At 40.3% G+C, this 24092-nt stretch overlaps 5 protein-coding genes across 10 annotated transcripts in view; 3 read left to right on the forward strand and 2 right to left on the reverse strand.

Moving 5' to 3' along the window:
• Positions 1-2428, forward strand: part of csf1ra (colony stimulating factor 1 receptor, a) — a 35929-nt gene extending 33501 nt beyond the window's left edge. Inside the window, exons 20-22 of one of the 2 annotated variants that reach the window (XM_085936958.1) lie at positions 887-998; positions 1330-1370; positions 1419-2428. In XM_085936958.1, coding sequence (XP_085793084.1) covers positions 887-998; positions 1330-1370; positions 1419-1527 — 262 coding nt within the window. In that variant the 3' untranslated portion in view covers positions 1528-2428. Of the gene's footprint in view, positions 1-886; positions 999-1329 lie in introns of both variants that reach the window. The other variant, XM_085936950.1, reaches the window with a different exon arrangement.
• A 2309-nt stretch (positions 2429-4737) lies between these two features.
• hmgxb3 (HMG box domain containing 3) lies at positions 4738-15363 on the reverse strand. Of its 5 annotated transcripts, none has more exons than XM_085905600.1 (22): positions 14939-15363; positions 14295-14447; positions 14042-14216; positions 12955-13431; positions 12724-12837; positions 12476-12610; positions 11793-12028; positions 11633-11724; positions 11461-11538; positions 11220-11293; positions 10734-10835; positions 10505-10645; positions 9602-9912; positions 9352-9479; positions 8662-8793; positions 8391-8575; positions 8085-8307; positions 7686-7819; positions 6259-6378; positions 5936-6145; positions 5208-5448; positions 4953-5104 (listed from the first exon to the last, which is right to left on the reverse strand). In XM_085905600.1, exons 1-22 carry the CDS (start codon positions 15175-15177, stop codon positions 5094-5096), a joined length of 3711 nt encoding a protein of 1236 aa, XP_085761726.1. In that variant the 5' UTR covers positions 15178-15363; the 3' UTR covers positions 4953-5093. The 5 variants fall into 5 exon arrangements, with proteins under 5 accessions (XP_085761721.1, XP_085761722.1, XP_085761724.1 ...); XM_085905599.1 differs by having other exon boundaries at positions 4953-5107; XM_085905595.1 differs by having other exon boundaries at positions 4738-5448; positions 14939-15170.
• LOC147060883 (SLC35A4 upstream open reading frame protein-like) lies at positions 15172-16298 on the forward strand. Its single transcript, XM_085905602.1, has 3 exons — positions 15172-15439; positions 15721-15819; positions 16092-16298. The coding sequence occupies exons 1-3, from the start codon at positions 15425-15427 to the stop codon at positions 16281-16283; spliced, it is 306 nt and encodes a 101-aa protein (XP_085761728.1). The 5' UTR covers positions 15172-15424; the 3' UTR covers positions 16284-16298.
• Positions 16299-16485: 187 nt separating this feature from the next.
• Positions 16486-17659, forward strand: LOC147060884 (putative UDP-sugar transporter protein SLC35A4). Its single transcript, XM_085905601.1, has one exon. It carries the CDS (start codon positions 16486-16488, stop codon positions 17443-17445), a length of 960 nt encoding a protein of 319 aa, XP_085761727.1. The 3' UTR covers positions 17446-17659.
• A 228-nt stretch (positions 17660-17887) lies between these two features.
• Positions 17888-23805, reverse strand: LOC147060885 (uncharacterized). Its single transcript, XM_085905920.1, has 13 exons — positions 23761-23805; positions 23310-23384; positions 23154-23236; positions 22781-22891; positions 22512-22640; positions 21928-22064; positions 21650-21861; positions 21518-21577; positions 20340-20472; positions 19420-19541; positions 19171-19302; positions 18794-18961; positions 17888-18291 (listed from the first exon to the last, which is right to left on the reverse strand). The coding sequence occupies exons 1-13, from the start codon at positions 23803-23805 to the stop codon at positions 18100-18102; spliced, it is 1599 nt and encodes a 532-aa protein (XP_085762046.1). The 3' UTR covers positions 17888-18099.
• Between the last annotated feature and the right edge of the window lie 287 nt (positions 23806-24092).

Consider the following 24092-nt stretch of genomic DNA (forward strand, 5'->3'; position numbering starts at 1 on the left):
GAAAGAGCGAAAAAGTGAAACAGCAGAAGAAGAAGATATTCTAACAGAGGCGTCAAATCCAGGTCGAGGAAGTAGAAGCCATGCAAACGAAAGCGACAGGTGCGAGATCTGCACCTACAAAAAGTTGCTTCAAGTTGCTTAAATTCTGTTGTTGTTGTTTTTTTTTACGATCTTTATTCAAGAGCTGGCACTTTGTGTTGTGTGTAAAGGCTTCAACAGGGGACAATTTGTATTCAGAAAAGCAGGCTTAAGGAAATAACAAGCCTCCATCACTGCTCCGCAACACTCATTGCAACATTGTGGCAACATTCCGTCAAAAGTCAGGCCTTCAAAACAAAAACATGTTCGTATCGTAGGTATTTGATCACACTTTCTTTGTCCCAATGGTGGCTTATTCAGACGTCGTAAATTTAGGCTGCCATAAAATAAGCCACCATGCTGCCCAAGAGTGGTGAAACTGTTATATACTGTATGCTTTTATTTTGAAGGTCTGACTGTTAAAAGGATGTGCGATGCGGATGTAGCCTGAGGCTGGTAGGGTTACAACCTTGAGTTGGCAACATAAGCTTGCATTGTGATTGAACCCTTATGGCTTGCCTTTGGTTGAGCCCAATTTACTCATCGTTCATTTGTATCAACTTGCATCCATTGCAAATTGAACTGATATTTCAAATGTGGGACAAAGGTGAGTTATGCAAAAACTAGGGCATGTGGTATGATTGAAACTATGGTAAAATTCATAATTTGTAGCCCGGGTTTGAAATATAATGTTTCTTTTGTGACATCAGTCCTGGTACCTTTCTGACACACCTAGTATATGCACATGGGAAAAAGTACTGTATAAGTCACAAATAAAAAAATCTTTCTGTCAACTCTATTGCTGCAGCTATGATATTATGAAGATGTGCTGGAATCTGGAGCCCACCAAGCGCCCCACTTTCCGCAAGATCAGTCAGATGATACAAAGACAGCTTGGTGAACAAGCAGAACAAGAACAGGTGAGCTGAACATCTATTTTAGCCACACAGTTCTGAAGTCAGGTGTTCACATCTGGGTTCCGGCCTGTGTGGAAATTGTATGTTCTTCCCATGCTTTTGTGAGTTTCCTCCATCTTCTTCCTATATTCTCGAAATGTACAGTTTATTGTCAACTCCGAATGATCCAAATGTGCAAATGTGAGTGTGAAACCAAATAGATGGAGATGCTGTCAAACAGATCCAATTATATGCCTTTCATTCTACATAATGCCTTATGGACTTACAGCACATTGGAAAAAAAAAAGTCATGGTTTCTTTCAAATTGACCACTGAAATTGTGTGTCCCCCACAGCTAATTTACCAGAATGTGAATCAGCAAGAGCAGCAGCAACAGCAACAGCAGCCTGAGCCGCGGCAGCAGGTCACAGAGGCTGAATTGAGCGAGGAATGTGACCCGCCAAAGTTCTGCGAAGGACCCTGTGAGCAGTCTTGTGACCCCGAGGAGGAGGAACAGCCTTTGATGAAGACCAACAACTATCAGTTTTGTTGAAAATGCTTGACGAACGGAGGAAAACGCCATCTGTGACTTCCGCCCTTGTCTACAAAAACATCAAACTTCGAGGCATGACTGCAGGAAACCAGATTTAATGTTTCCTCACAGACTGTTTTAGCGCTATCCATGTAGCACTTGCCCAATTCCAATCCAGAGATGTTTATAAAAATGGTATTGTACACCCCGGTATATATTTTCCCTCAGGAGTGAACGTTTATCTATTTTTGTTTGATTCCGCGATGACCTCACGTAGACAGCCGAAAGCTAACCGACGACAATTGTGTAAGTAGTGCTGTAGACAAGCTCGGTTTTCTTCTCTAATCACTTTCATTGACCTGCCTGTTTTTTTCTAACTGCGTGCCAAATGGACTGTGAAGGAGGCAAAGAATGACATCGTTGTTTTTGCCCTCCACGCTTTGGTCATAGTTGAAGCTCGTGTGACACCACTACAGTCACCGTGGCTTGTTGGCACCATGTGATCGCCCCGCTCGGCAAATCCATTCTCCACAGGTTCGGGAGCGTATAGGTTCGACGCGATACATCTGAACTGCAATGGCCCCCAATGGATACAAGAGATAAATGCTGTTTTATGTTTGACATTGTGAATGTTTTTTTGTTTTGTTTTTTAGTGATTTTCAGACTTTTCCATGCTTTTTCATTCCATATAATCTTAACTTTTGACCAAATGTAGCAGTCAGCCTACACTGCCAATCGAATGAAGTAACATATAAGCTGTGAGAGATGTGCCACATGTGGCATTTCAAATGTGCTTGCATCCAAATGAGTGAGATTTCTAATTATGTAAATATATAACTCCTAATGTATATCAAGAAGTAGCTTTATTTTAGCATTTAGCAGCGGTTGTGGATATTGTAGTGAATGCAGAGGTAGATAGATGTGAGACGATTGTCAATTATAATAAAAGCTTTACAATGAAACTCCAGGGTGACGTTTGTCCTCCATGTTCCTTTTTGACTGCAACTATATTCTCATGACTTCCTCAATGTTAATATGCTTCATCTGATGTGTTCTCCAAAATTAGTCAACATTGCAGAACTATGAAATATGAGAGGCATTCAGATCGCCTTTTGTGTGGTTATAACTACAGTAATGTTGCTTCTTCCACTAGTAGTATGCCACTATCATTCTTTTTGAGATCAGAATATTCAACAGAATGTCTAAGTCATCTTGTTGTAGCTGTTGATCTCAGTCGCCAATAACACAAAGTAGTTGAGATTGTATTTTTATATATTTTTAAACATTTGGACAGAAAGCCAAAATGATTATTGATATAATCCAACAAAATGTTCTAAAAACATGTTTATAGTGCTACATATTATACAAGTCACAAGGATCCTTTACTAAAATGCAATTACATTCAAATGTCAATTACTGTATTTGACAAACACAGACGAGCGTGTATGCGTTCAAAAAGTGGACGTTTTATTTACTGTTCAACCACTCACAACGCAAGTTGACAACAGTTTATGATGATGATGATGTACTGTGGTGTCCTTTAATTACTAGAATGCCTGAATTCATTTGAGAGTTACTTGGAAAAATAAATGTTAACGTTGGGCTCCTATATACGTATTAGTGGTCTTCACCACAGCCAATTTGGAGATATTGATCTGCTGCAAAGTTCATAAAGTGCGTCTGGGAAATAGTTTTACTAAAGAACATGGGGGGGAAAAAAATAAGAAAACAAAATAATTGAATGATTCACTGTTTTCCTTGTTTATTTTGTATTTGACCTCAATGCATACCTATCAAATATTCTAACAATGCTGTAGAATTGTAACCAGTACCATCAGTGTTTTTTAAAATGGAGCAAAGGATTACATTAAAATTCTCCTCTAGGATCTTCAAAACCATTCAAAATGTGAAAACAATTGTGGTCTTTCTCAACCCATAGTGACTTACAAAAAAATAAGAGTAAATATATACTTCACATAGCATTAATATAGTACACACCCACAAAACTAGAGCAGATTCTCACACTGGCGAGAGGCCATAAGAACTGGGTCAAGTTATTTTCTCAAGAAATTAATGCTATTTTGGAAATGCCACTAAAGCTTTGATTCGGGATTTTTCAAAGGATAATGTATTTACATTTCTTTCTCATGAATTTCATGGAAGGTGTCCAACTTCAGAAAATTTCCCAACATTTCTCAGAAAAGTTCACCGCATAAACTTCCACAAAAAGGAATGTTTTCTGTTCCTTTGCAATCCAAGTTGTAACATGTGCTTATACCCTCTTCATGTCTTGGTTAATAATACTTAAGATGAAGTATATCTCATCTTAAAATGTTTATTATCTCAATAAAAAAGCAAAATGAAAGTGGTATGAGTACATATATGGATAGTATGAATATATATATATATATATATATATATATATATATATATATATATATATATATATGTATATATATATATATATATATATATGATCAACATTTATGTGCTTATACAGCACATAAAGCTTCAGTCCTAAAGGCAACAAATGCCAAGAGCCAAGTGTGTGTGCTCTTCATTTTATTTTCAGTAGGCTCATTTCATCGGAACGCTTGAAACACAGAAACCAACAAACACACACGCACGCGGACACAAACACTAAAATAAAAATATCGTTCTTTTTTTTTTTTTTTTTAATCTGGTCTTAATTTATTTAATGATTTCGACAGGTCAAAAGGAAAGTGCGAAAATTTTAAAAGAATAACTGGTAGTTATCTTGTAATGAGGATTTTAACTATTAAGTGTAATAATTGTATCAACTCTGTTGGGAGAAGACTACTGCTGATCAATATTTATATCAATAACAAGATTATATATATATGTATATTTTTTTTTTTTGGGGGGGGTAAATAAATCTTGTTATTGATATAAATATTGATCAACGGTCATCTTCTCCCAACAGAGTTGATACAATTATACACTTAATAGTTAAAATATTACTATTAATATACACTTAATAGTTTATATATATATATATATATATATATATATATATATATATATATATATATATATATATATATATATATATATATATATATATATATATATATATATGATGAAGCAATTGTAGAGCATATTTTGTCAAGAAATGTGCACACAGCAGTCCACCTTTTAGGGGAAGATGAGCTTCCCTCGCAGTCTCAGAGAAACCACCACTGAGATGAGTATATTAGAGATATTTATTAATATAATGGGTAGATTAGTTCAGTGCAGTTGACATGTTTACATATCTTTGTTTAATGAAACAAGACATTAATTGATAAAGCCACATAATTATTTTCATTCTTCTTGTAATCTTACTTATGACGTAGTGTCTTATGTTTACGGATCAACGTTGCATTCTGATAGCATTCACTGAAGCACAACAACGTCATCGGCTGTCTCTTGAGGGCCTTGTTCGAGTTCCTCCGCCACCCCTGTTTGGTCTTCTCCGAGTAGTGCCCTTTCCAGGTTGACATTTGCCACTCCGAGCCTGTACAATGCATCCCGGATGACGACCTCTCCGGGCTGGCACGACTTCACTACTTGGCTTATCTGCTCGTTCACAATGTCTCTACTTGAGAGAAAATCCAATAGGCGATTGTAGAGGTAGTAATGCGCCGGGTTGTTGAAGATCACTTGTTGTGTCCTCAAAGAGTTAGGTGAACTTTGATTACCTTGTTTTTCACCTTCCTCCTTCACAATTTGAGTCACAGTGCAAATGAGGTGCTCTAGGTCTTTGCACAAGGCCATTGAATGGTGTTCTGGAACAGCAGCCTTGTGGCCCAGAGTCAAGGCAGGAGGATGCACCAGCCAACAAGACGAAGATTTAGTGTGGGGATGAATGTGCTGGTTGTCCCCGAACATAGAAAGATCGGCATTGTACGGCTTCTCCTGCAGCTCAGCGCATGACACGAACTGAGGAGGAGCAAAGAGCAAGAGTCTTAGACGCAAACATGAAAATGTGACCGCAGCTCAAGTCTGACGGCAACTATGAAAGCGTAAAAAAAAAAAAAAAAAAAAGAATCGAAAAGAAACATTAAATTACCACATCCCGGTTAAATAAGAGTCGTTTTTTGTGTTGCATGTAAAAGAAAACATTTTGATTGTTTTAAAGTGAAGTCAGTTTGAATGACCAGTAAACTGTATGAGATATTAGTGTCTTTTTGCCTAATTGATCGGCATGAGAGGCACATTTTAAAAACAGACTTCATGACATCATACAGTAGGATGTCTTTCAATTCTATAGCACTGCAAACACCAAGCACACACACACACCGCTCTCGTAGTGACAATCAAAACTAAGCATTATTATGATTTTTGCTGGTGTACCTAATGTTGTGTTGTGTATGACTTTTTTTCATGTTCAGCCTATTCAGGTGACTTGTTAATGATTTGCACCCACCTCTGGCTCATCAAAAGGCTCAGAAAAGCAACCTTGATTTCTGCCCCACATCCGGGCGGCCATTTCTGGGTACTGCATGTCCGTACAAAGAGCCACTTGTCGAGCGCAGTCTCCAACATAGACCGGGGTCCAGTAACGGGAGGACACCAGCAGATCTACGTGATCCCGGGCCGTCTCTCCTCTCACCAAGTACTTGGAACCGCACACGACCTGACGCACAAAAAATGAGGCTGAGGGTGACTCATTGAATTGTTTCGTCTTTCAAGGTGATAGATAATAAGGTGTCCAGTTGATGTGATTTGCTCACTGTGATTTGCTTTTACCTTGTGGGGGCAGACCTTGGATAACTTGCCAGCAGTGAGGTGTTGAGGGGGCTGGGGCCCTGTGGGGAGGCCGCTATGAACAAGCGTGCACATGGAGGTCAGGGAAGTCAGCAGGTCTTTCTGGGGAGGGAGAGATGGGAGCATTTTACATCCTGGCTGTCAAAAGGTGGTTTGTGCATTGTGCATAGATGTATACAACACTATGACACAATTGGTTTTTTTAAAAAAGCTAAATGTTCAGCCTAAAATGCAGTACAACCTTTATATGTGAACTTAAAATATCTTTTGAATGCACATGTACAACCGTTTGGGGTTTTGGTTCTTTTCGCACAATTTGCTCTTCTCTAGAAGTTGAAGGGCAAAAATCACAACAGGTTTCAGGTTCAGGCTTCTGCTATCAGACTTTTCATCTGTGAGGAAGAATCCAATTCATTTTAGTAGGTCTGCTCAGTAATCGTTCATTTCAATGACTTCACATTTGTCAAAGCAATTATCGACTTTCTGAAATACAGAACAACACCATGGTCATGGTTTCCTAAGATAAAATTTTACTCACTTTTTTATAGAACATGCCCTTTTAAATTGGAACTAATTTATTTAAACTTTCGCCAGAAGTCAAATATTTATGAATGAAGCCCGAGTCAAGATGCTCGAGGGGGTGTTTACATATAGTCACTTTGATGACAAGCATGAATGTTTTATTTGCTTTTGCTCCCCCCCCAGGAGCCAAAAAGCAAAGTAGAGCAATAGTATCTTATATTTACAAAAAAGAAACAAATCGCTTGGTTCACAGTCATCAGAGTGTATGTTTTGAAATGTTGAATCCGATTTTCAAGTAGGTCTATTGAGTGTTCACTGGTATTTAAAGCAGCATGAATGGCGTCAAGTTTGGTCTGAAGAGGACGTACGCGATGCCAATGGAGATAGTGTTCCCTTAAGCAGTTCAGCGAAACTTTTGTTTTGCACTTCTCTACACTTACGCTTCCGAAAAGAGAAAATCCTCTCCACAGACTCAGCGGAAGGGAATGCTGGAAGGATTTTGCTTGAGGTCAGTCAGTCCACTATGGGCTATGGTAAAAGTGCAGTGGCTAACAGTACACTCCGCTTGATATGTAAATATTTTACCGCGCTTTTTCAACCCACGTTTTTCTGCTTCCCAATCCTCTCTGCGTTTTTTCCAACTGTTTGCAACAAAGTACGTTCTTCGACAACTCAATACGAGGCGGAAAGCGCACTGATATTTCTAAATACGGGTGGATTCCATTTTTCAATTGACTGTTGTCAACCCTATTTGCAAGATTAAGGATTATTTTGTTGGTCCACTTCAGAGTGCTTCATAAAACCAAACCTATGCTTATTCCAATGTACAGTCTCAGTGGAGCCATTGTAAGTAAGCACAGCTGAATATAGATCTGTGGCACACCCACCTTACTTGAGCCCGGAGTGATGCTCAACCCACAGCGCTCCAAAATACTTCCCAGTTTGTCCTCACTGTAATCTTTGACCATGTCGAGCCTCAACTCGCCATCGTGAATGAGCCGGACCAAAACTGATGGCGCACCTGAACCATGAAATAATACTCATATTATTCATTATCCATATTTTACACAAGGATTTCGTAATCATGTTTAGGTTACAAACTAGTTTGGGCAGAGTGATTAACAATTAAATCCATTTTCACGCAGAACAAGGTACGCTCAGCTATACAAAAGAATGATAGACAGTACTACATGCAAAATGCATTAAAAGTAGAACATTTTCCACATTAAGTTTGGAGTGATTGACAGAGAAATACAGTAGCAGATTACAATTACGGTAACGTGTACCTGGGAGCTGCTGCGTTTGTGACGTGACCTTGTCCTTTTCTGTGTTGATAACAGTGCGGCCCCTCATCAGCGGGGGGATGAAGGGTGCGATAATTGAAGCGTCCATCCGCGTGATGGGGATGTCCGCAGGGAAAGCGGCTTGCTCAATTGCCTCGGTCTCCATGGTCAGCCAGAAGTCATCCATGCGCACTTCGTCTGACACCGGAGGGTCCGGCCAGGTGAACTGCAGAGACAAAGCAGCATCGATGACCAACTTCGTGGCTGCAAAAATATCGTTTCATCACTAGCTTGGATTTTTGGTTTTACCTCTACATTCGTGAGCTCCAGCACATTGTTTGTGTGTCGCCCGGCAATCTCGACCATGGGAGCGACGCCACAAACACCGCAGATCATATCGTTATAGTCTCGCACTGTGAGACTCTCGAAGGCCCAGTAGCCTATCAGGAGAAATTCTTGAATTTGGGACGTCTCCCCTGGACTCAGCGAATGGACTGATGAAACCACAAGAGATGTGAGCAAGGTGGTGTTCAGTTACAATATTTTGCACGTATGTAGTTGTGATATTATTACATGTTACCGGGGTGGTTGGAGACATGGTCAAATAAGGTCCCGACAGCCTGAGTGGGAGGCTGGCCTGATCGGATTTTGCCTCTGATCTTTAGTAAAAGATCAATGCTAACCAGTAGTCTGTTTCCAATGTTGAACAAACCTGAAATGACACATTCAGAGGAAAAGATTGTAGTCATGCCGCATTAAATCCCTTTCATGGCTCTTTGCAGAAATGGTGGTATATGAGGACACTGGTTCAAGTTTTAGCTTTGATGTATGAAGTCACAGACTATAAGCACACAAAAAGCGTCCTATGACCATTCTCAGAATTTAAAGCAAGTTCTCCAGTGAGGGAAAACAAGTTTGCAATGTCATGTTCTAATCATAATACCAAGGGGGAAAAAAATGCAATTCAATTATTTGGGAGTTATGTATTCACTGTAAACCAACTACCATTGTGATTTCTATGTCTTGAGCCTTGTGGAGACCATGGGTCAGTTTCAGAAATATTTATTTATGACACATATTGAGTCATTATTTGAGTCGGCTCATTATTAGAAACACTGTTATGAAGCTAGGCCCCAAAGTTCCCAGTTCCTGGGTTTGACTCTTGGGTGCTCCTGTTTCCTCCAGTTCCTACTAGTAACTGCAGCAGAATACATTTTTAAAGCCATGATACGTGCTGGATGTACTTAGCACAACTTTTTTTTTTTTTTACCTGGATGCAGGTCAGTGAAGCTGTGCAGAGCCAGACACTTGGCATTGAGACAGACTTTGAGCTGCAGAGATGCCGTTTGGATCAGCATCTCAGTAATCAGCCAGCAGTCCTCCTGCCCTGCTATTGTGCTTTGTTAAAACAATTATAGCATGTTGTTAGGGGTAGCAGACACGCACAACAGTATAAAAACAGAAGAAGAAATTGGGAAGTGCTGTTAAATATGTCCACATTTTTTTTCCTGTCTTCTCACCTCTGATCTCCTTTGTAAAGGGGCTTTTTACAGAGCCCACATTGGGTAGCTGATGATTCATAGAACTGAGGCCACCCAGACTCCACCAGGGTCTCGGTCTCAAAAGTCCCTTCCTTGTTTTGCTCGCCCGCTTGGACTAAGACGATTTGAAGACTGTTAAGATCCTGGATAAGAGAAAGTGTTTCTTGTAGCTCGGCCTCGCTTTCTGGAATCTGCAGGGAATGGCGAATCAGCTGCAGGGTGGATTGCCGTTGGATGTCTTTCTGAGCAGGACTCAAGGGCTGGCATGGATCGATCAATTGATTTAACCTCTAAAACAGACAGAAGTGTCCTCCTCGTTAAATAAGGGTAAAAGTTACAATCAACAACAAATCCATTAACGTGTTTCAACAAAAAGGGAGTGTTGAAGATATAAATCAGTCGCTAGCACTTGTCTAAAAAGCACTTGTGTTATCCATATTTCACCTTCATTTTTTTTTCTAAATTGTTGTAACAATCATATTTTTTTAAAAAATCCAATGCTTTAAAAGATCCACAAACAAATAAAAAAAATGCATTTGGAAACTGACAGATGCCTCAAAATGCAGTGAACTCCAACTATCATGAAAAGGCCATTTAGCCACCTAAAGAGTATGATAGGGTGCCAGGAATATCACACTTGGGAGTAAAATCAACAAAACAGTTTAAAAAAAAAAAAGCCTTACACAAGGAGATAAGTCAAAGGGGGGAAAAATAAAACAAAAACCTAAAGTGTACCCCCCAATCGTCCTATCCGCATACAAATGCTGAAAATATGTCTGAACCATGATAGGGATTTTCCAAAAATGACATAAGAATCTTTGTTTTTGTGTGGTATGATCTCCACGACTACTTGTTTGAAATGTAGAAGGAGTCAGATTTTACCTCGGTTGCCTTGGGCTTCCCCTTGGGCAGCTCACAGCCACATTTAGGGCACACTAAGGGTTTATGTCTGTTCTTATACATGTAGTCACACAACGTGTTCTTACAGCGACCTCTGCCTCTCAATGTTGACAGTCCTAGGTCCTTAAAAAAAAGAAAGAAGTGGAACTTATACGGGAGTAAAACAGGACATGCAATATTTGCAAAAAACATTCAAATGATTTGCACTTACAAAGCTGTTGACTGTCACGTGATTGAAGGGAACAATTGACACAATGGTCATGCTCTTATCAGATGACGAAGAAACAGACTGGTGGGTGGTAACAGGAGAAGTCTACAAATAAAATGAACAAATTGATTAAGAACACTGTCCTAATACATCCATCAATCTATTTTCAATGGTGCTTGTCCTTATAAGGGTCTATCTGGAGCCTATCTCAGCAGACTTTGGGTAAGTAGACCAAATAATGGTTGCCAGCCAATGGCAGAGCAGATATAGACGAGACAAATAACGATTCACACTCGCATTCACACCTAGGGACAATTTAGAGCTTTCGACAAATCTAAGATACATGTTTTTGCAATGTGGGAACAGGCTGGAGTAACTGCAGACAATCCATGCAGGCACAGGAATAGGAAGAACAAAATGGAACCTAAAAACGGAAACATATTTGACACAATCAACTAAAATTGTTAGCGTATGTTAATGTGTGCTGACCTGCACGGATTGGACTTGCTGGCCGAGTTGTTTTAAAGTACCATCTTTGAGACCTGAGAATCTCTCTCTGGGTTCTGTGGTTAACAACAAAAATGTTATCCCATAATTCACAAAGAGTCCCTCGGTTTTTTTTTGTGTTTGTTTGTTTTTGTCGATTTAACTTCTTCTTGTTAAGTATGGTTCAGGACTACATGACATGAAAAAAAAGAGTTCATACAAATAAAACAGGAACATGATGTACCAGTTGGTGGTCTGTTGTTTTGTGACGGAATTTTTCTGTTCCCAGCTGGGACTGCGATGACTTGGAATAAAGCAGGCGCTGGAGAAACGAATATCAACGTCAGTGTAAAACAATGTGACTGGAGTCTTTACATGAAATCAAAATATCAATCATGTTTGTAGTTTCCATTCACCTGTTTTATAACAGGAAGGTAAGATGGGTCTTTTAGGCCTCCCCTGAACTTCGCACATGCTTTGACTTCTGAGTTCTTTTTTTTTCATGTGCCTATTCAAAGATAAGGATTGTGTCGAATTAGACCTATAAAACTGGACAGTGACTCAACAGTGACTCACTTTATTCGCGGCTGGACGGATGCACAGGGTGTTTTTTCCGGTGATGTGCTGCTGCCCTCTGCTGACTCAATACTTAGAGCTGAGTTGATCTTCCTTAAGCAGTTTGTCCCTTCTTTTTTGCTCTGAGTGGGTTTAGTTTTACCAGCACCAGCATCAGTACTGCCCTCCTTCGTAGAGTCTAGACAGCTTGGAGCAGACGCGGCAACGTGTATGTTTTTTTGCTGGGTTTTCTTTGCCTGATGTAGAGTGAAAAAGTCAGACATTCATTTTAAAATACTATGAACTTAGAACAGTCTTCAATTGAGGACGAAGAAAAAGCAGTAATTCGATTATTTATTATGATCAATATAATGGTATTCATTCTTCATCATGAAAGGACAGTGTGAATGGTTCTGAGCATAACCTAAATGTGTCTTGATATTACAGATCTTATTATTACTCATTACAGATCTACTCTGGTCCTGTAGGTGGTCTGAACTGGCTCGCTTGTTGTCCCACCAAAGCCTGTCTGGACTGTAACTAAATCACCTCAAAAAGTACCAAACTACAGGTTAAATCAGTCATTTTATTTTTTCCTTTTTGGTGCTGATAGAAATCTAATCAATATTATTTTAAAAGGAGAACAATTAGATCATGCTGATTATATAGGCCAAGAAATAAAATCCTAAAAAGGTATTACTCACAGCAGGTATCCATTTGCCGCCAAGGTGGATTCCACAGTCAGGGCATTTTGCTGGCTTGTGACGGGTGACATACACGAATGAACACTGAGGATTGGGACACCTCCCACGACCTCTTCTGGTGTATGTCTTCACAGCCTAAAAAAAAACAGTTGAACAAATGCTATCTTAAATGCAATTAACTTAACTTCTATTCTCTGATGAAACGAGAGCCGGCGCTGTCATGATGTTCAAAAAGTGTGAGCAATGACCATCTTGTATGACGGCACTGCTACAGAATTTTGCTCTTCTCTGGCTGCCACAGGGACCATCATGATGGTGCCCAAAGAGCTGACCCCTGCCAAGGACTTGGTCTCGAGCAAGTTCTAAAAAAAAAAAAAAAAAAAAAAAAGGGCAAAATGACATTAATTACCTGTAATTCAATTCAATCAGTAAAACACACTGTTGTCATTAAACATGGTTATTGGATGTGAAGTCAACACCTGGTTGGGTATGATGGCAACCATCTGTGTCGTTTCCCCTTGGGTTTGATGCATTGTCACCCCGCTGTTTACACCAGCAGCATCTCTTATCTCACATCTGTTCATTCCAACACTGTTTGCTAGAGCATCCACAGGGCTGTGCGGGTAAGAAACATCTTTGGAAGCAGTTGTGATTGATGAAGAAGAGGAGGAGGAGGATGTGTTTCCTTGGATGGCACTTGAAGATGCCGCCTCGCCAATGTCTTTTCCAAAGTTGACCAGAGAGCTTGAAGAAACATCCATTTCGGAGGCCAAGACAAGCGTTTGGGCCTCTTTCGACTCTTGAGACAAAGTGGGGAAGGACACGGTTCCATCAACTGGATTGGGACACTCTGCCAGAGAAGCTCCTTGCTGGGGATCATCGGTCAGGACAAGGTAACTCGCTCTCGGTAGGATCTTACGGAAGCCTGGAAAGTCATTGGATGGACTGGAAGACAACTGAAATAACAAAAACAATGAAATTCAGGTTAAACCTCTGTGATAAAGGCGCCATTGGTCATCAACTACAACTTTGTACACAACAAAAACTTGAAACATTATTTCTGTAAACTCTCTTGATGGGCCATTCTTTTGATTTCAAAGTAAGACATGATTTCTAAAGCAGTTGTGCTCATGTTTGGCAACCATTAGATTGGTTTTAGTTATGCAAATCTACTTCTGCTTCTCTATGTATGTAATTATTTGACACTTGGTTATCCAAAATAGATATGCATGTCAATCAAAAAGCCACTTTGACTCAATGGAAGATTTGTAACACAGTGGCAACTATAAAGTGTGACAGCAGCCTGTTTCTCTTTCGTTTTAATTCCTCAAACGTTTGAATCTACATGTCCAACTGTTAAGTGTTTCAGTATTTTTCCAAAACTTGCTGTTTTCTCACAAGGAGCAGAGTGGCTGGATATGTGCATTCAAACGTGTGAGAAGGTCAAATTAAGTTCACTTACAGGTTTAGAGTTCATTTTAGCATCATCCTGAAATTTCACCCCAAAGCAAATTGTTCAACAAATGCATCTGTAGCTCTCCTAAAAAATTTTTTTGGGGCATTTACTGTATCTGTGCCATCCTTCTCTGAGTTGGCCTTCTCCAGATAGTAGCGTTTCTCTGTCACGCTTAGCCTTTTCCAGCTTTCGCTGATTCGCTTGTTGATTTCTGATTGTGGCTGATTGGGCCTCTCCTGTTGCATAATCTGATGAACATCGCAGTAGTAGAGCAGGTAGGCAGACCTGTAAGATTTCATTCTTTGAAGCAAGCAAGCAGAATCTCAATTTGTGAGGGTGCAAACATTTTGATGTGTGCATTACCTGGGCTTTTTTTGTTTCACATCACCATCTTCTTGACTTTTGCGCTTACGCTTCTTGGGGGAAATAACACCAAGCTGGTTGCCACCTCTCTCCATCTCCTCTTTCAGCTTCGCAACCTCATAAAGGTCCATCTTCTCCGTGATGGCCTTGGACCTAGGGACCGTTGGGATCATACGTAGTATGTTATAAAGTAAATGCGATGAAATTTACTCAAGTAAACATGTATTTTATAACTATATATAATTTACGTTGACTTTTGTTGTTCCTTGAGTTTGATTCTGACTTGTTTGTTTTATTTTTATCTTGAAATTATCACCCACAAATAGAAGAAAAACAAACCGTTTAACTTAAAGAAAAGGTTAACTCTTCATTGGTTGTGTGATGCTAGAATTCTGAAATCGGGACAAATATGGATGAGAATAAAAAGAAACACCAACGGTCTGTGCATACAAGAGCGACATAAATAACGCCCTAATGGTCATTTCAATGTGTCAATAAACGATGTCCATAAGAGTACTAATGGGGCGTTAACAAGTTAAAAACACTGGCACGTGTATGTTTTAAAGCAGCGTTAATGTCCAAACTGTATACTGCCAGCTATTCACGGCGTTGTCCAATGAAATGGCTTCTTGTTGAAGTCTTACCTCGTGTGGACCTGGCGCTTCACGATGCTTTGAAAATGATGTAAAAACGATCGGACATCATACAAGCACAGGATATTAGTGTTACGTGCTAAATGGTATATGTAAAGTGCGGGATTTGCGAGAGAAATATGTCTGCAAAATTGGCTTTGTTTAACCTCGACCGAATAAAAACATGGCGTTTTTGCTGTATTTCTTATAAACCAATCACAGGCGTTCATATGGAAACATTGGCCAATCATATCCGACGTTTTTTACACGTGAAGGTGACACTTTTCCGGTATGGATAACACGCCTCTGCTGAATTGGATGCAAAACACATTGACAAGTTAAAAAAAAAAGTATAGGAATAGTATGATGATGGCAGCGGGTTGGAGATATTACATCAAATTCCATCCTTATATACCTAGAAGTCGCTTTTAGACCTAACTAATCGCAAAGAAGGGTCTAGGTTAGTTAATCGAGCACTGATGAACTCGATGGGCAAAAATGGCGGATGACAAGGTGAGGAGAGCCTTCCGACTTTTAATGCATTAATTCTTAATACTGAGTCAGTCCGTAGTTATGACAAGAAATGGGAAATTGGAAAATGATTTCTTTGAAGTATGTCAAGCTCTCGTCGAATTTATGGTCGCACCAGTTTGCCAATAAACAGATGTTTAACTTTTATAATGGAAATTGTAAATTATTTATATTACATTGCATCGCTGTTTGCATGAAGGAAAACCAAGAATTTGGATGATATTTCTGACCGGTGGAAACATGAACCACTTGTCTATTTTTAGGATCCCCTGAAACAGTTGAAAGACTTGACACAGCTCAAAAATCAATTGGAAGAAATCCAGAAGAGAGTGGAGAACGAAATCTCTGTAGGAATTCCTCAGGTACTTGCGTGGTTGCTATCACGTGACTAATGCCAATCACAAATTTGCGATATAGAGACCTCATACATTTACATTTTATAATGTGAAACACACTTTACACATTTGTGACAGCCAGCATGTAGGTCAGGGTTTTTCCACTGACGTGACTGATCTGACAGGTTTTATTTTTTTTAATCATCATTCACATTCGGCAGGGGTACTATCAACACTCCTCTGTGGTTAGTGAAATTTTAGAGTTTGATTTTCAGTTTAATATCATCTTCACCTTGCAGGGTGGCTCGCTGTCAGGCTCTCCGTTCCTGAAGGGCTTCCTGGCTGGTTATATGGTGGCTAAGCTGCGCTCTTCCGCCATCTTTGGGGTGCTGCTGGGGACAGTCACTGGCATCTACGCAGCACAGAACTATCAAGTGCCTAACATTGAAAGGACCATCAAAGACTTTCTCAACAACTTGAAAAAAAAATAATTTGGGCAGGCTGACAAAAGCCTGGTGCTAGTTCTTGTATGCTCAGTGATGGACTGCAATTTTTGCATTTTTATTTATAATGTAGGACTTCAATTTGCAGCGTTTGGTCCGTCACATTTCATGACATTCATTCGGTTGCTCCCTGTGATTGCCTTCAGTTAACGGCACCGGAATTCACGTGTTTCATTTTGTGTTAGCAACAATGATTGCGATCCAGAACGAGAAGGCGAGGTACAGGAAGCGGTGGCTGCCCAGGGTACGGTGGGGGGCCCTCTTGTGCGTGATGGTCCTCATCTACGGCACGCACGCGCCGCTCATCGCTCTGAGCAAAGCGGAGGGTCGCATCCCTTTCAACCCTTCCTCATGCGTCGTCATGATCGAGTTGGTCAAGCTCCTCGTCTCTCTGGCCGCTCTCATTACAACCGAGGGCGCGTCGACCTTCCTCGCGCCTCCCTCCCCGTTCCTCGTGGCCCCCTACGCCGCCCCCGCCGCACTCTACGCCCTCAATAACAACCTGGTTGTCCTGATGCAGGCTCACATGGACCCCAGCTCTTTCCAGATCCTCAGCAACCTCAAAATTGCTACCACCGCTCTGCTCTACTCTCTGTGCTTGGGCAAGAGACTGCGCTGGGGTCAGTGGGCCAGTCTGGGGCTCCTCATGGCGGCGGGAGTGTGCCACAGCTACACCAGCCTGGACCCAGCAGACGCGGGCGAGACTCAGCAAGAGATCAGGCTTCATATCACTGTGTGGGGGCTTTTCCTCATGTTGGTGTATTGCTGTGCATCTGGGCTGGCAGCCGTTTATACAGAAAAGGTGCTGAAGGGTCAGAAGCTGCCACTCAGCGTTCAAAATCTCTACCTCTACGTTTTTGGTGTGCTCATCAATGGACTGTCTTCCTTCGCTGACCTTGCGAGTGACAAGGGCTTTTTAGAAGGCTACTCGTGGACCGTCTGGGTTATCATAGCGGGACAGGCGGCTAACGGCCTTCTGATGTCTGTACTGTTAAAACACGGCAGCGGCATCACTCGGCTGTTTGTCATCTCCTGCTCCATGCTGGTCAACGCTGTGATGTCGTGGGCCGTTTTAGGGCTGCAGCTGACTTTCTTCTTCCCGATACCACTCGCCATGGTCGCCCTGGCAGCTTTTCTTTATTATATGTAGCGGACGCTTCACTAGAAGCTCCAATCACTGTTTTAATACTCATTCTTTGGTTTTGCATATTTATTTCTTTTTTTTATTTATTTCTATTTTGTGTGTAAAGATGAAAATTGAACACTTACTGTTATAAATCTAACCAGTTCATTGTTACTCATACACTCAATGGCCAATTGTGTATGCGTGTCTAATGGAATACAATAAAAGAGCTGCATCGAAATGTCAAGTCAACTTTTTTTTTTTTTTTTTTAATAATGTGGGAGGAAACCCACATGGGCACAAAACTCCAAACAGCAAGGCAGGAGCTGGAATTGAGCTCCGCGCCGCGGAACTGTGAGGCTAACTAGTGCACCACTGTTCTGCCATGATAATATTCATTTTAATTTAATAAATGATGTATTCTTGTACTCATCTTTAAAATTCATTGAATTGAATTCTCACACATCAATACGCTTGCACTCACATTTTTTGCATTTGAGCATTCACATGCAATTTCCACCAAAGTTGCACATTTTCAAATACATTAAGGAGTGCAACACAAGGTCCAGTAAGTTCTAATGCACCTACAACGTTTAGTCATGTTCCTTTTGGGAGGTAATTGTGCTCACCTCACTTGGTGATAGTGTCTTTCAAGTGAAAAAGAAATAAAAAAAACAAGAGTTACCAGAGTATAGGACGAGCAAGTGTCGAACTGAACCCACCTTTCCGCAGTTGTTTATTGTTGGCAAGCAGCTGCTGGTTCTGGGCAGATAGGTAAACAGCATCGTGCACAGCCTCGAGCAGCACGCTTCTGTATCTGGCCTCAGATGTCCTCCTCAGATCTTCGCTCGATTCATAAAACCTCCTGAACACCTTCAGAGACACATATTCATGAAAGAAAGAAAATAAGGCAGGGTAAACAACATATTTGGGGATAAAGAAAACAACACAAAAAAAAAAAAACACTTAATTGCAAGCATCAGAAATTTCATGCGAGCTCCAGTGTTTGTAATTAAGGAACAACTCCAGCTACACAAACACAAACAAAGGTTAGAGGGCAGGTTGTGCGTTGCCCCATACTGTAACAAATTACAAAGTTGTTTTTGTTGGGTTTTTTTTGCTGAGGATAAAATACATCAATGATGTTTGCTCTGTTTCTTTTTACCAGTGTCATTGTATTGAAATAGACCAATAATATGATGTGAAGTAAAAGTACAGAATACACATTTGGGCTTTGCATGGAAGGGTAAATAGTCCAGGAGACAGCAGTCCCCTAAAAATAAAAAGTACTGATAGTCACATATAGTAAAAGACTGGAGAGACAAAAGATGAATGGAAAAAGTTAACATTTATACCCTGCGACGGTTGGACCCACCTGCAGGTTCTCTTCCCTTAGACGTTGCACTTCACTTTGATGCTTGTGACGTTGCACCAGGAGGTCCTTGCGGGCCTGCTCCGCTTCCGCTCGCAGGGCCTCCATCTGCAGCATCAGAATTCGTCTCTCATTGCACATCTCCAGCAGCTCTCTCTGCACGCCCTCACCCTAAAGATTGATTATTTTCATCATTTCACATTTACGCTCGATTATTAATGTGTGTTTATAGTTTTCTTCACATTTGCACAAAATTACACATGGTCGGCCTTCTTCCCCCCCCCCACCCCCTCCACAATGAATCAGCTCAAGTGACTCAGCATCGTCTCCAAATAAAGATAACACGCTGAATAATACAGTATGAAACATATACAGCTTACTGGAAGCTGCTCCCTCGTCAAGTCTCTCTGTAATTTCTCCACCTCCTGCTGAATTAATCTCCCGCTGAGCTCTTTCAGTTGCCTCCTACGCTCGTGTGCGCGGCAGTCTTCCAACTGATACTCATCATTTAACTAAAAAAAAAAAGCAGAAAGGGGGGGGGGGGGGGAAGAGGGTTTTAGTGAGAGTGTCTTGTGCATACAGAAAGCCTTCAAATGATTAAAATGCACAAGGGAGATGAAGTGAGTTACTTGTAGACAGAGGTCACATTTTTCTGCAGGAATATTTTTCATCGGTTCCTTTCTGAGAGGCTCCATCAACTGCAGGATCCTTGTTATGCTCTCCTGGACTTTCTCCAGGCTCCCTGTGCCTTCTGTAGATATGAGAAGCAGAACATACAGTCGCTACTCAAATCATTAGGTCCGCCTGTGCAATCAAGTAACGTTCAAGAAAAGGGCATATCAAAAGATCTGCTTTCAAGAAAAATAATAAGACTTTATTTTTTTGATTCCTGGAAGTATCTGGATTCTTTTGTGCGCTAAACAGATTTATTGTGGAAATTGTTCAGATTTTTTTGTGTAAATAACACTATTTGGAATCCGAACACAGGCAAAAAAAAATGAAATGTTGTGAACTGTGGATTGTCTTGTAGGCATTGAATTTGATTATTAGTTGTATAGGACTTACATAAACCACACAAATGGTTTTCTGTCGAAATCCTTGCTGTCATTTACATTCAGATATTTCTAGTAGGAGTTTGCAATGATATACTACAACTGTATTGAAGACGCCTTTGTAATGTTGACGTATTTATTACGATTGGTAACGTGTAAACAAAAACGGATAAAGTCGACACGCTCCAGTTCAGATGCCAGGTTTTTGTAATCTAATAAAATGAGACCAAGATTAAAAAATAATAATAATAATCCATTTATAATTTGCAGACTCGGATGAGATGGTGAGACTTGCTTGAGGCAGTTGAGGAGAAAACCTGCTTCAAACATAGAAATCCCACTTCCTATTAATGTAGCAAAGAGGAGGATGACCAGCGTTTATAAATATTATATGAAGAACATGGAAATTATAATCATATAGGTGGACTTTAAGAACAGCTCTTAGATTGGAAGCTTTGGAAATCTACAGATGTGCTGATTTGTGGTGTCCTGTTTACCTCTTACATGTGCCTCCATTTCCTGCCTTAAGTCTTCCTGCAAGCTTTTCACCGTGTCTGAAGTATTTTCGGGATGGATGTTGTGACCTCCAGATAAGTGACCGTCCATTTGGATCTTTTGGAGGCCACACAGCTGCCAAAAAAACTGAATATTTATTTTCAGGGCGGGGTATAAATCAGTAGTGATACTTAAATTAGATTTTATTCTTTTAGATTTTGTATTTGTACATTTTACTATTCACTCGAAGAAAACAGACACTGAACTGACATTGCAAGGTTATGACAGTTAACGAAAACTAGTAAAATAAGATAAAATTGGGAAAAAAATCCTATTCTATTAACAAAATAAAAAATGAATGTCAAACGTATCACATAGCTATTTTACATGTCATTTAGAGCCCTCTATTTATTGAGTATAATATTTGTTTCCTCCTCAAAACCCTGACGTATTTGAACGACACATGCATGGCTCATATAATCCTTTAGAGGGCAGTAATCTGCCATCAAATGGCTTTCCAGTGACCTTGCAAGACGGCTCTAACTGGGAAAAGAGAAATAAACTGATTTTGAAGCGTTACTTTGTCAAAATTTGAAAAGGGAGGTTAAAAAAAAAAAAGTTTACTCAGATACTATTAAATGCACACTGGGAAGGTGCATAGTAAAAATACTCAGTATTGATCACAAGTATTTGAGTCAAACCGTGTTAGAAAGCGGTGTATGTAATTTGAAACAGTAGGTCATTGAATTCTGGATTATTATTTGATCAATTGTTAACTAAGTCTTGATTTTCCAACTACACTCTTTGAATATGTAAGCAAAAAATAAGACATTGTGCACAAATGATAGAGAAAGTTGCCAATTCTGGCATATATATATATCTATATTATATTGTGTGTCTTGACATGTGAAGAAATTGACAATAAAGCAGACCTTGACTTTGAAATCAAAAGTCATGTGTGGAAGTTGATGTTCAAAAGGACCAATAAAGTCTCCATTTTTCAAACAATCCGATCTTTTTGTTAACTATTCCATGCTTCCGGTTTTATCGGGTTAACTGCGGGAGTACTTTGGCCAACCTTAGTGTAAAGGAGGAAAGGTCGCAGCGACACTACGGCCTTGCTCAAGTCACCTATCTCATTATTAGGAGGCTAAGTCTAACAGATGTATAAGGATCAAACCTTAAGTTGAATCCTTTGTGATTTTTCCCTTTTCTTCTCCCACGACTGCTCTTTCACAATCTGTTGAACGGACCACACACTGATGAATTCAATATGTTTGACACATATTTCACTGTTGATGTTATAAATGACCTGCAGGCTTTGGATGAGCTCAGCAAGCCTGTGGATGTTATACATCCCATTAGCCGAATCTGACATCATCACATGTCTCAGCCCCATAATATGACCTCGGATCTCTTGCTCCGTTTTCTTTGGACTCCAGCAAAATTGGGAAGGCCTCGTCACTAAACGCTTCACTCTTTGGGCCAAAGCTAAAGCAGATGGTGTCTCGTCATCCAAATTGCCTGTAATGAGGAAGAGTAAGATGAGCAAAGGTTAGATTGGAGGTGGGGAGAGGCAGAGCAAAGCACCTTGAGCTTGGATAAAGTAGATGAGCGCCGTCCTGCTATTTCCTGTGAGAGCCTCGCTTAGGAGGATGTGCAAGAGTGCGTCGGTTTTGGCGTCCTCACGTGGGAGTTGATCCATCACCTTCAGCAGTGGGCTGATACTGGAGACGTGACATGACATGAAATGCCGTAAATGTTTTCAGACTTGATATGGGATTTAATAATCATTTTATGGACATTTTCAAATACTGTCACTGCTGGCAACACCCTAAGCTAGTCGCCAGTCAATGGCAGAACACATTACTAAGTTACAAAATGTAGCGCCAAATGACTTGTTCACGCTGATTGCTGGCATTGTTGAGCATAAATGTATAAAGTGAAGTGGCACGCTTAGAAATGTTTGGCATTTTGGGTGACTATTGATTTTATTTTTTAGAAAATGCCATGTCTTGTTTAGTGTCGTCACATTGTGTATCAGTGCATCTGAAGTCAGACAAGATTGGCTCATTTCTATATCTTCTTAAACACCAAAGCCAAATTGCAGCTATACTTTTTACTTTGTGGCAAACATATAAGGATAAATACGATGTAAAAATTTGTCAACAGACCCCATAAGGTCCGTCTCGTTGGCTCCTCCCACTAAACCGAACACCCGCAGTCTGCTACGACAGAGTTGAAAGGCCACTTCATCGTTTTGGAGTTTCCACTCTACTGCGACTGTGAAAAGCCAACTACATCTGCTGAACACAAAAGTATAATAATAATTTTAAAAACAAAACAAAACACAAAACGAATAAATGAGAGTCTTTTAGGTGTTCCAGTTATTTCCAAGTTGCGTAACTCCCTGCCAGACACAGCCTGAGTTTATTTGTCTTACCTTGATGAAATGGACTCTTCTTTGGCCTTTTGTGCTTCCCTGCATGTTTTATAGAGCGAGTAGGCTTCCTCAGCAGAGCCTACGCACACCTCCGCTAAACCTCTGATAACACTAAGCAAAGAAAAAAAGCCAATTTCTCAATATAATAAAAGCTCAATACATGTTTCTATTAGTACTGGAATTTTCCAACTTTTATTGAGCCAATTAAGGAACATCATTTACACAACATATAAGCGGCCATTTATAGGATACATTTTAGCTAGGTGGACATTCTTTATAGTAAGCAAATGACACGTTAAGAGATCTTTGATCATTTTCCACGACACTGCTGATGATCACTGTGGCACATTGCCTAGGACTCAGTGACACTTACCCTCCGAGGATTGGGTGATGGACAAGTTCTAGAGTTTGTGTGTCAGGGTTCAGGAGGTCCTCCACACTTCCATCCAGGTGAAACTGCGCAAATAAAACTCAACTTGTTGACAATGTTCTATCTGTAATACCATGGTGTCACTCAATAAAAACAAACCTGAAGGTAAGACACAGAGACAATCAGTTCCTTTTTCACAGATGACATCACACGACTTAATCCATTTTTTAACACCTGAGGAAAAATCACAAGGTGGGTAACAAGATGCTGTGACCAAATTGCAGATTCCCTCCCGTTATTGAGACGAGGCATATATTTACATTACAAATATCTTATGACAAGCACACTCAAATAATAAAATAGTATGTCAATTGGGCCTGTTTAAATAGTTAGAATATGAGATACATCTGTCATCTGATGGAAAAGCATTTTGTTGTGCTACCTATCACTACATGTGATGACAGAGAGATAAAAACAAAAAAAGACCATTTACAGTACATAAATGACCATTTTTAGACCAATTATATGAAACCTGTTTGTCAAATTTAGTGTGATCGCAACATTCTCTTGAAGAGGAAAGTCAAAGTAATGTTTCAAAACTGTATGAGACCTGTTGAACGATGACATCATCAATCAGAGTGCCCATGTTCTCCATTGAATGGCCGCCTATGAGCAGTGAGCCACTGTAACCGCCACACGTGCAATCAGTGAGTGGCTGTAGGAGCTCACCATGGAACCCCTGTCAGACACAAATAAGTGTTTGTTTGTCGCTAGTTAGTGTTGTGACTCACACTGAACACACTTGTTACCTGCATGTTTTCCACAGCCACAGCTTGGTCAAATGACAAGCGCCATAGTTGCTATTTGGAGAAACATTAAGGTGGCGCAAGATCATCAGAGACAAATATGATGAAATGGTGACCTTCAGAATACCTCATCTTT

The sequence above is a fragment of the Syngnathus leptorhynchus genome, chromosome 2, assembly GCF_054491065.1.
Source record: "Syngnathus leptorhynchus isolate UIUO chromosome 2, UIUO_Slep, whole genome shotgun sequence".
Lineage (NCBI taxonomy): Eukaryota > Metazoa > Chordata > Actinopteri > Syngnathiformes > Syngnathidae > Syngnathus > Syngnathus leptorhynchus.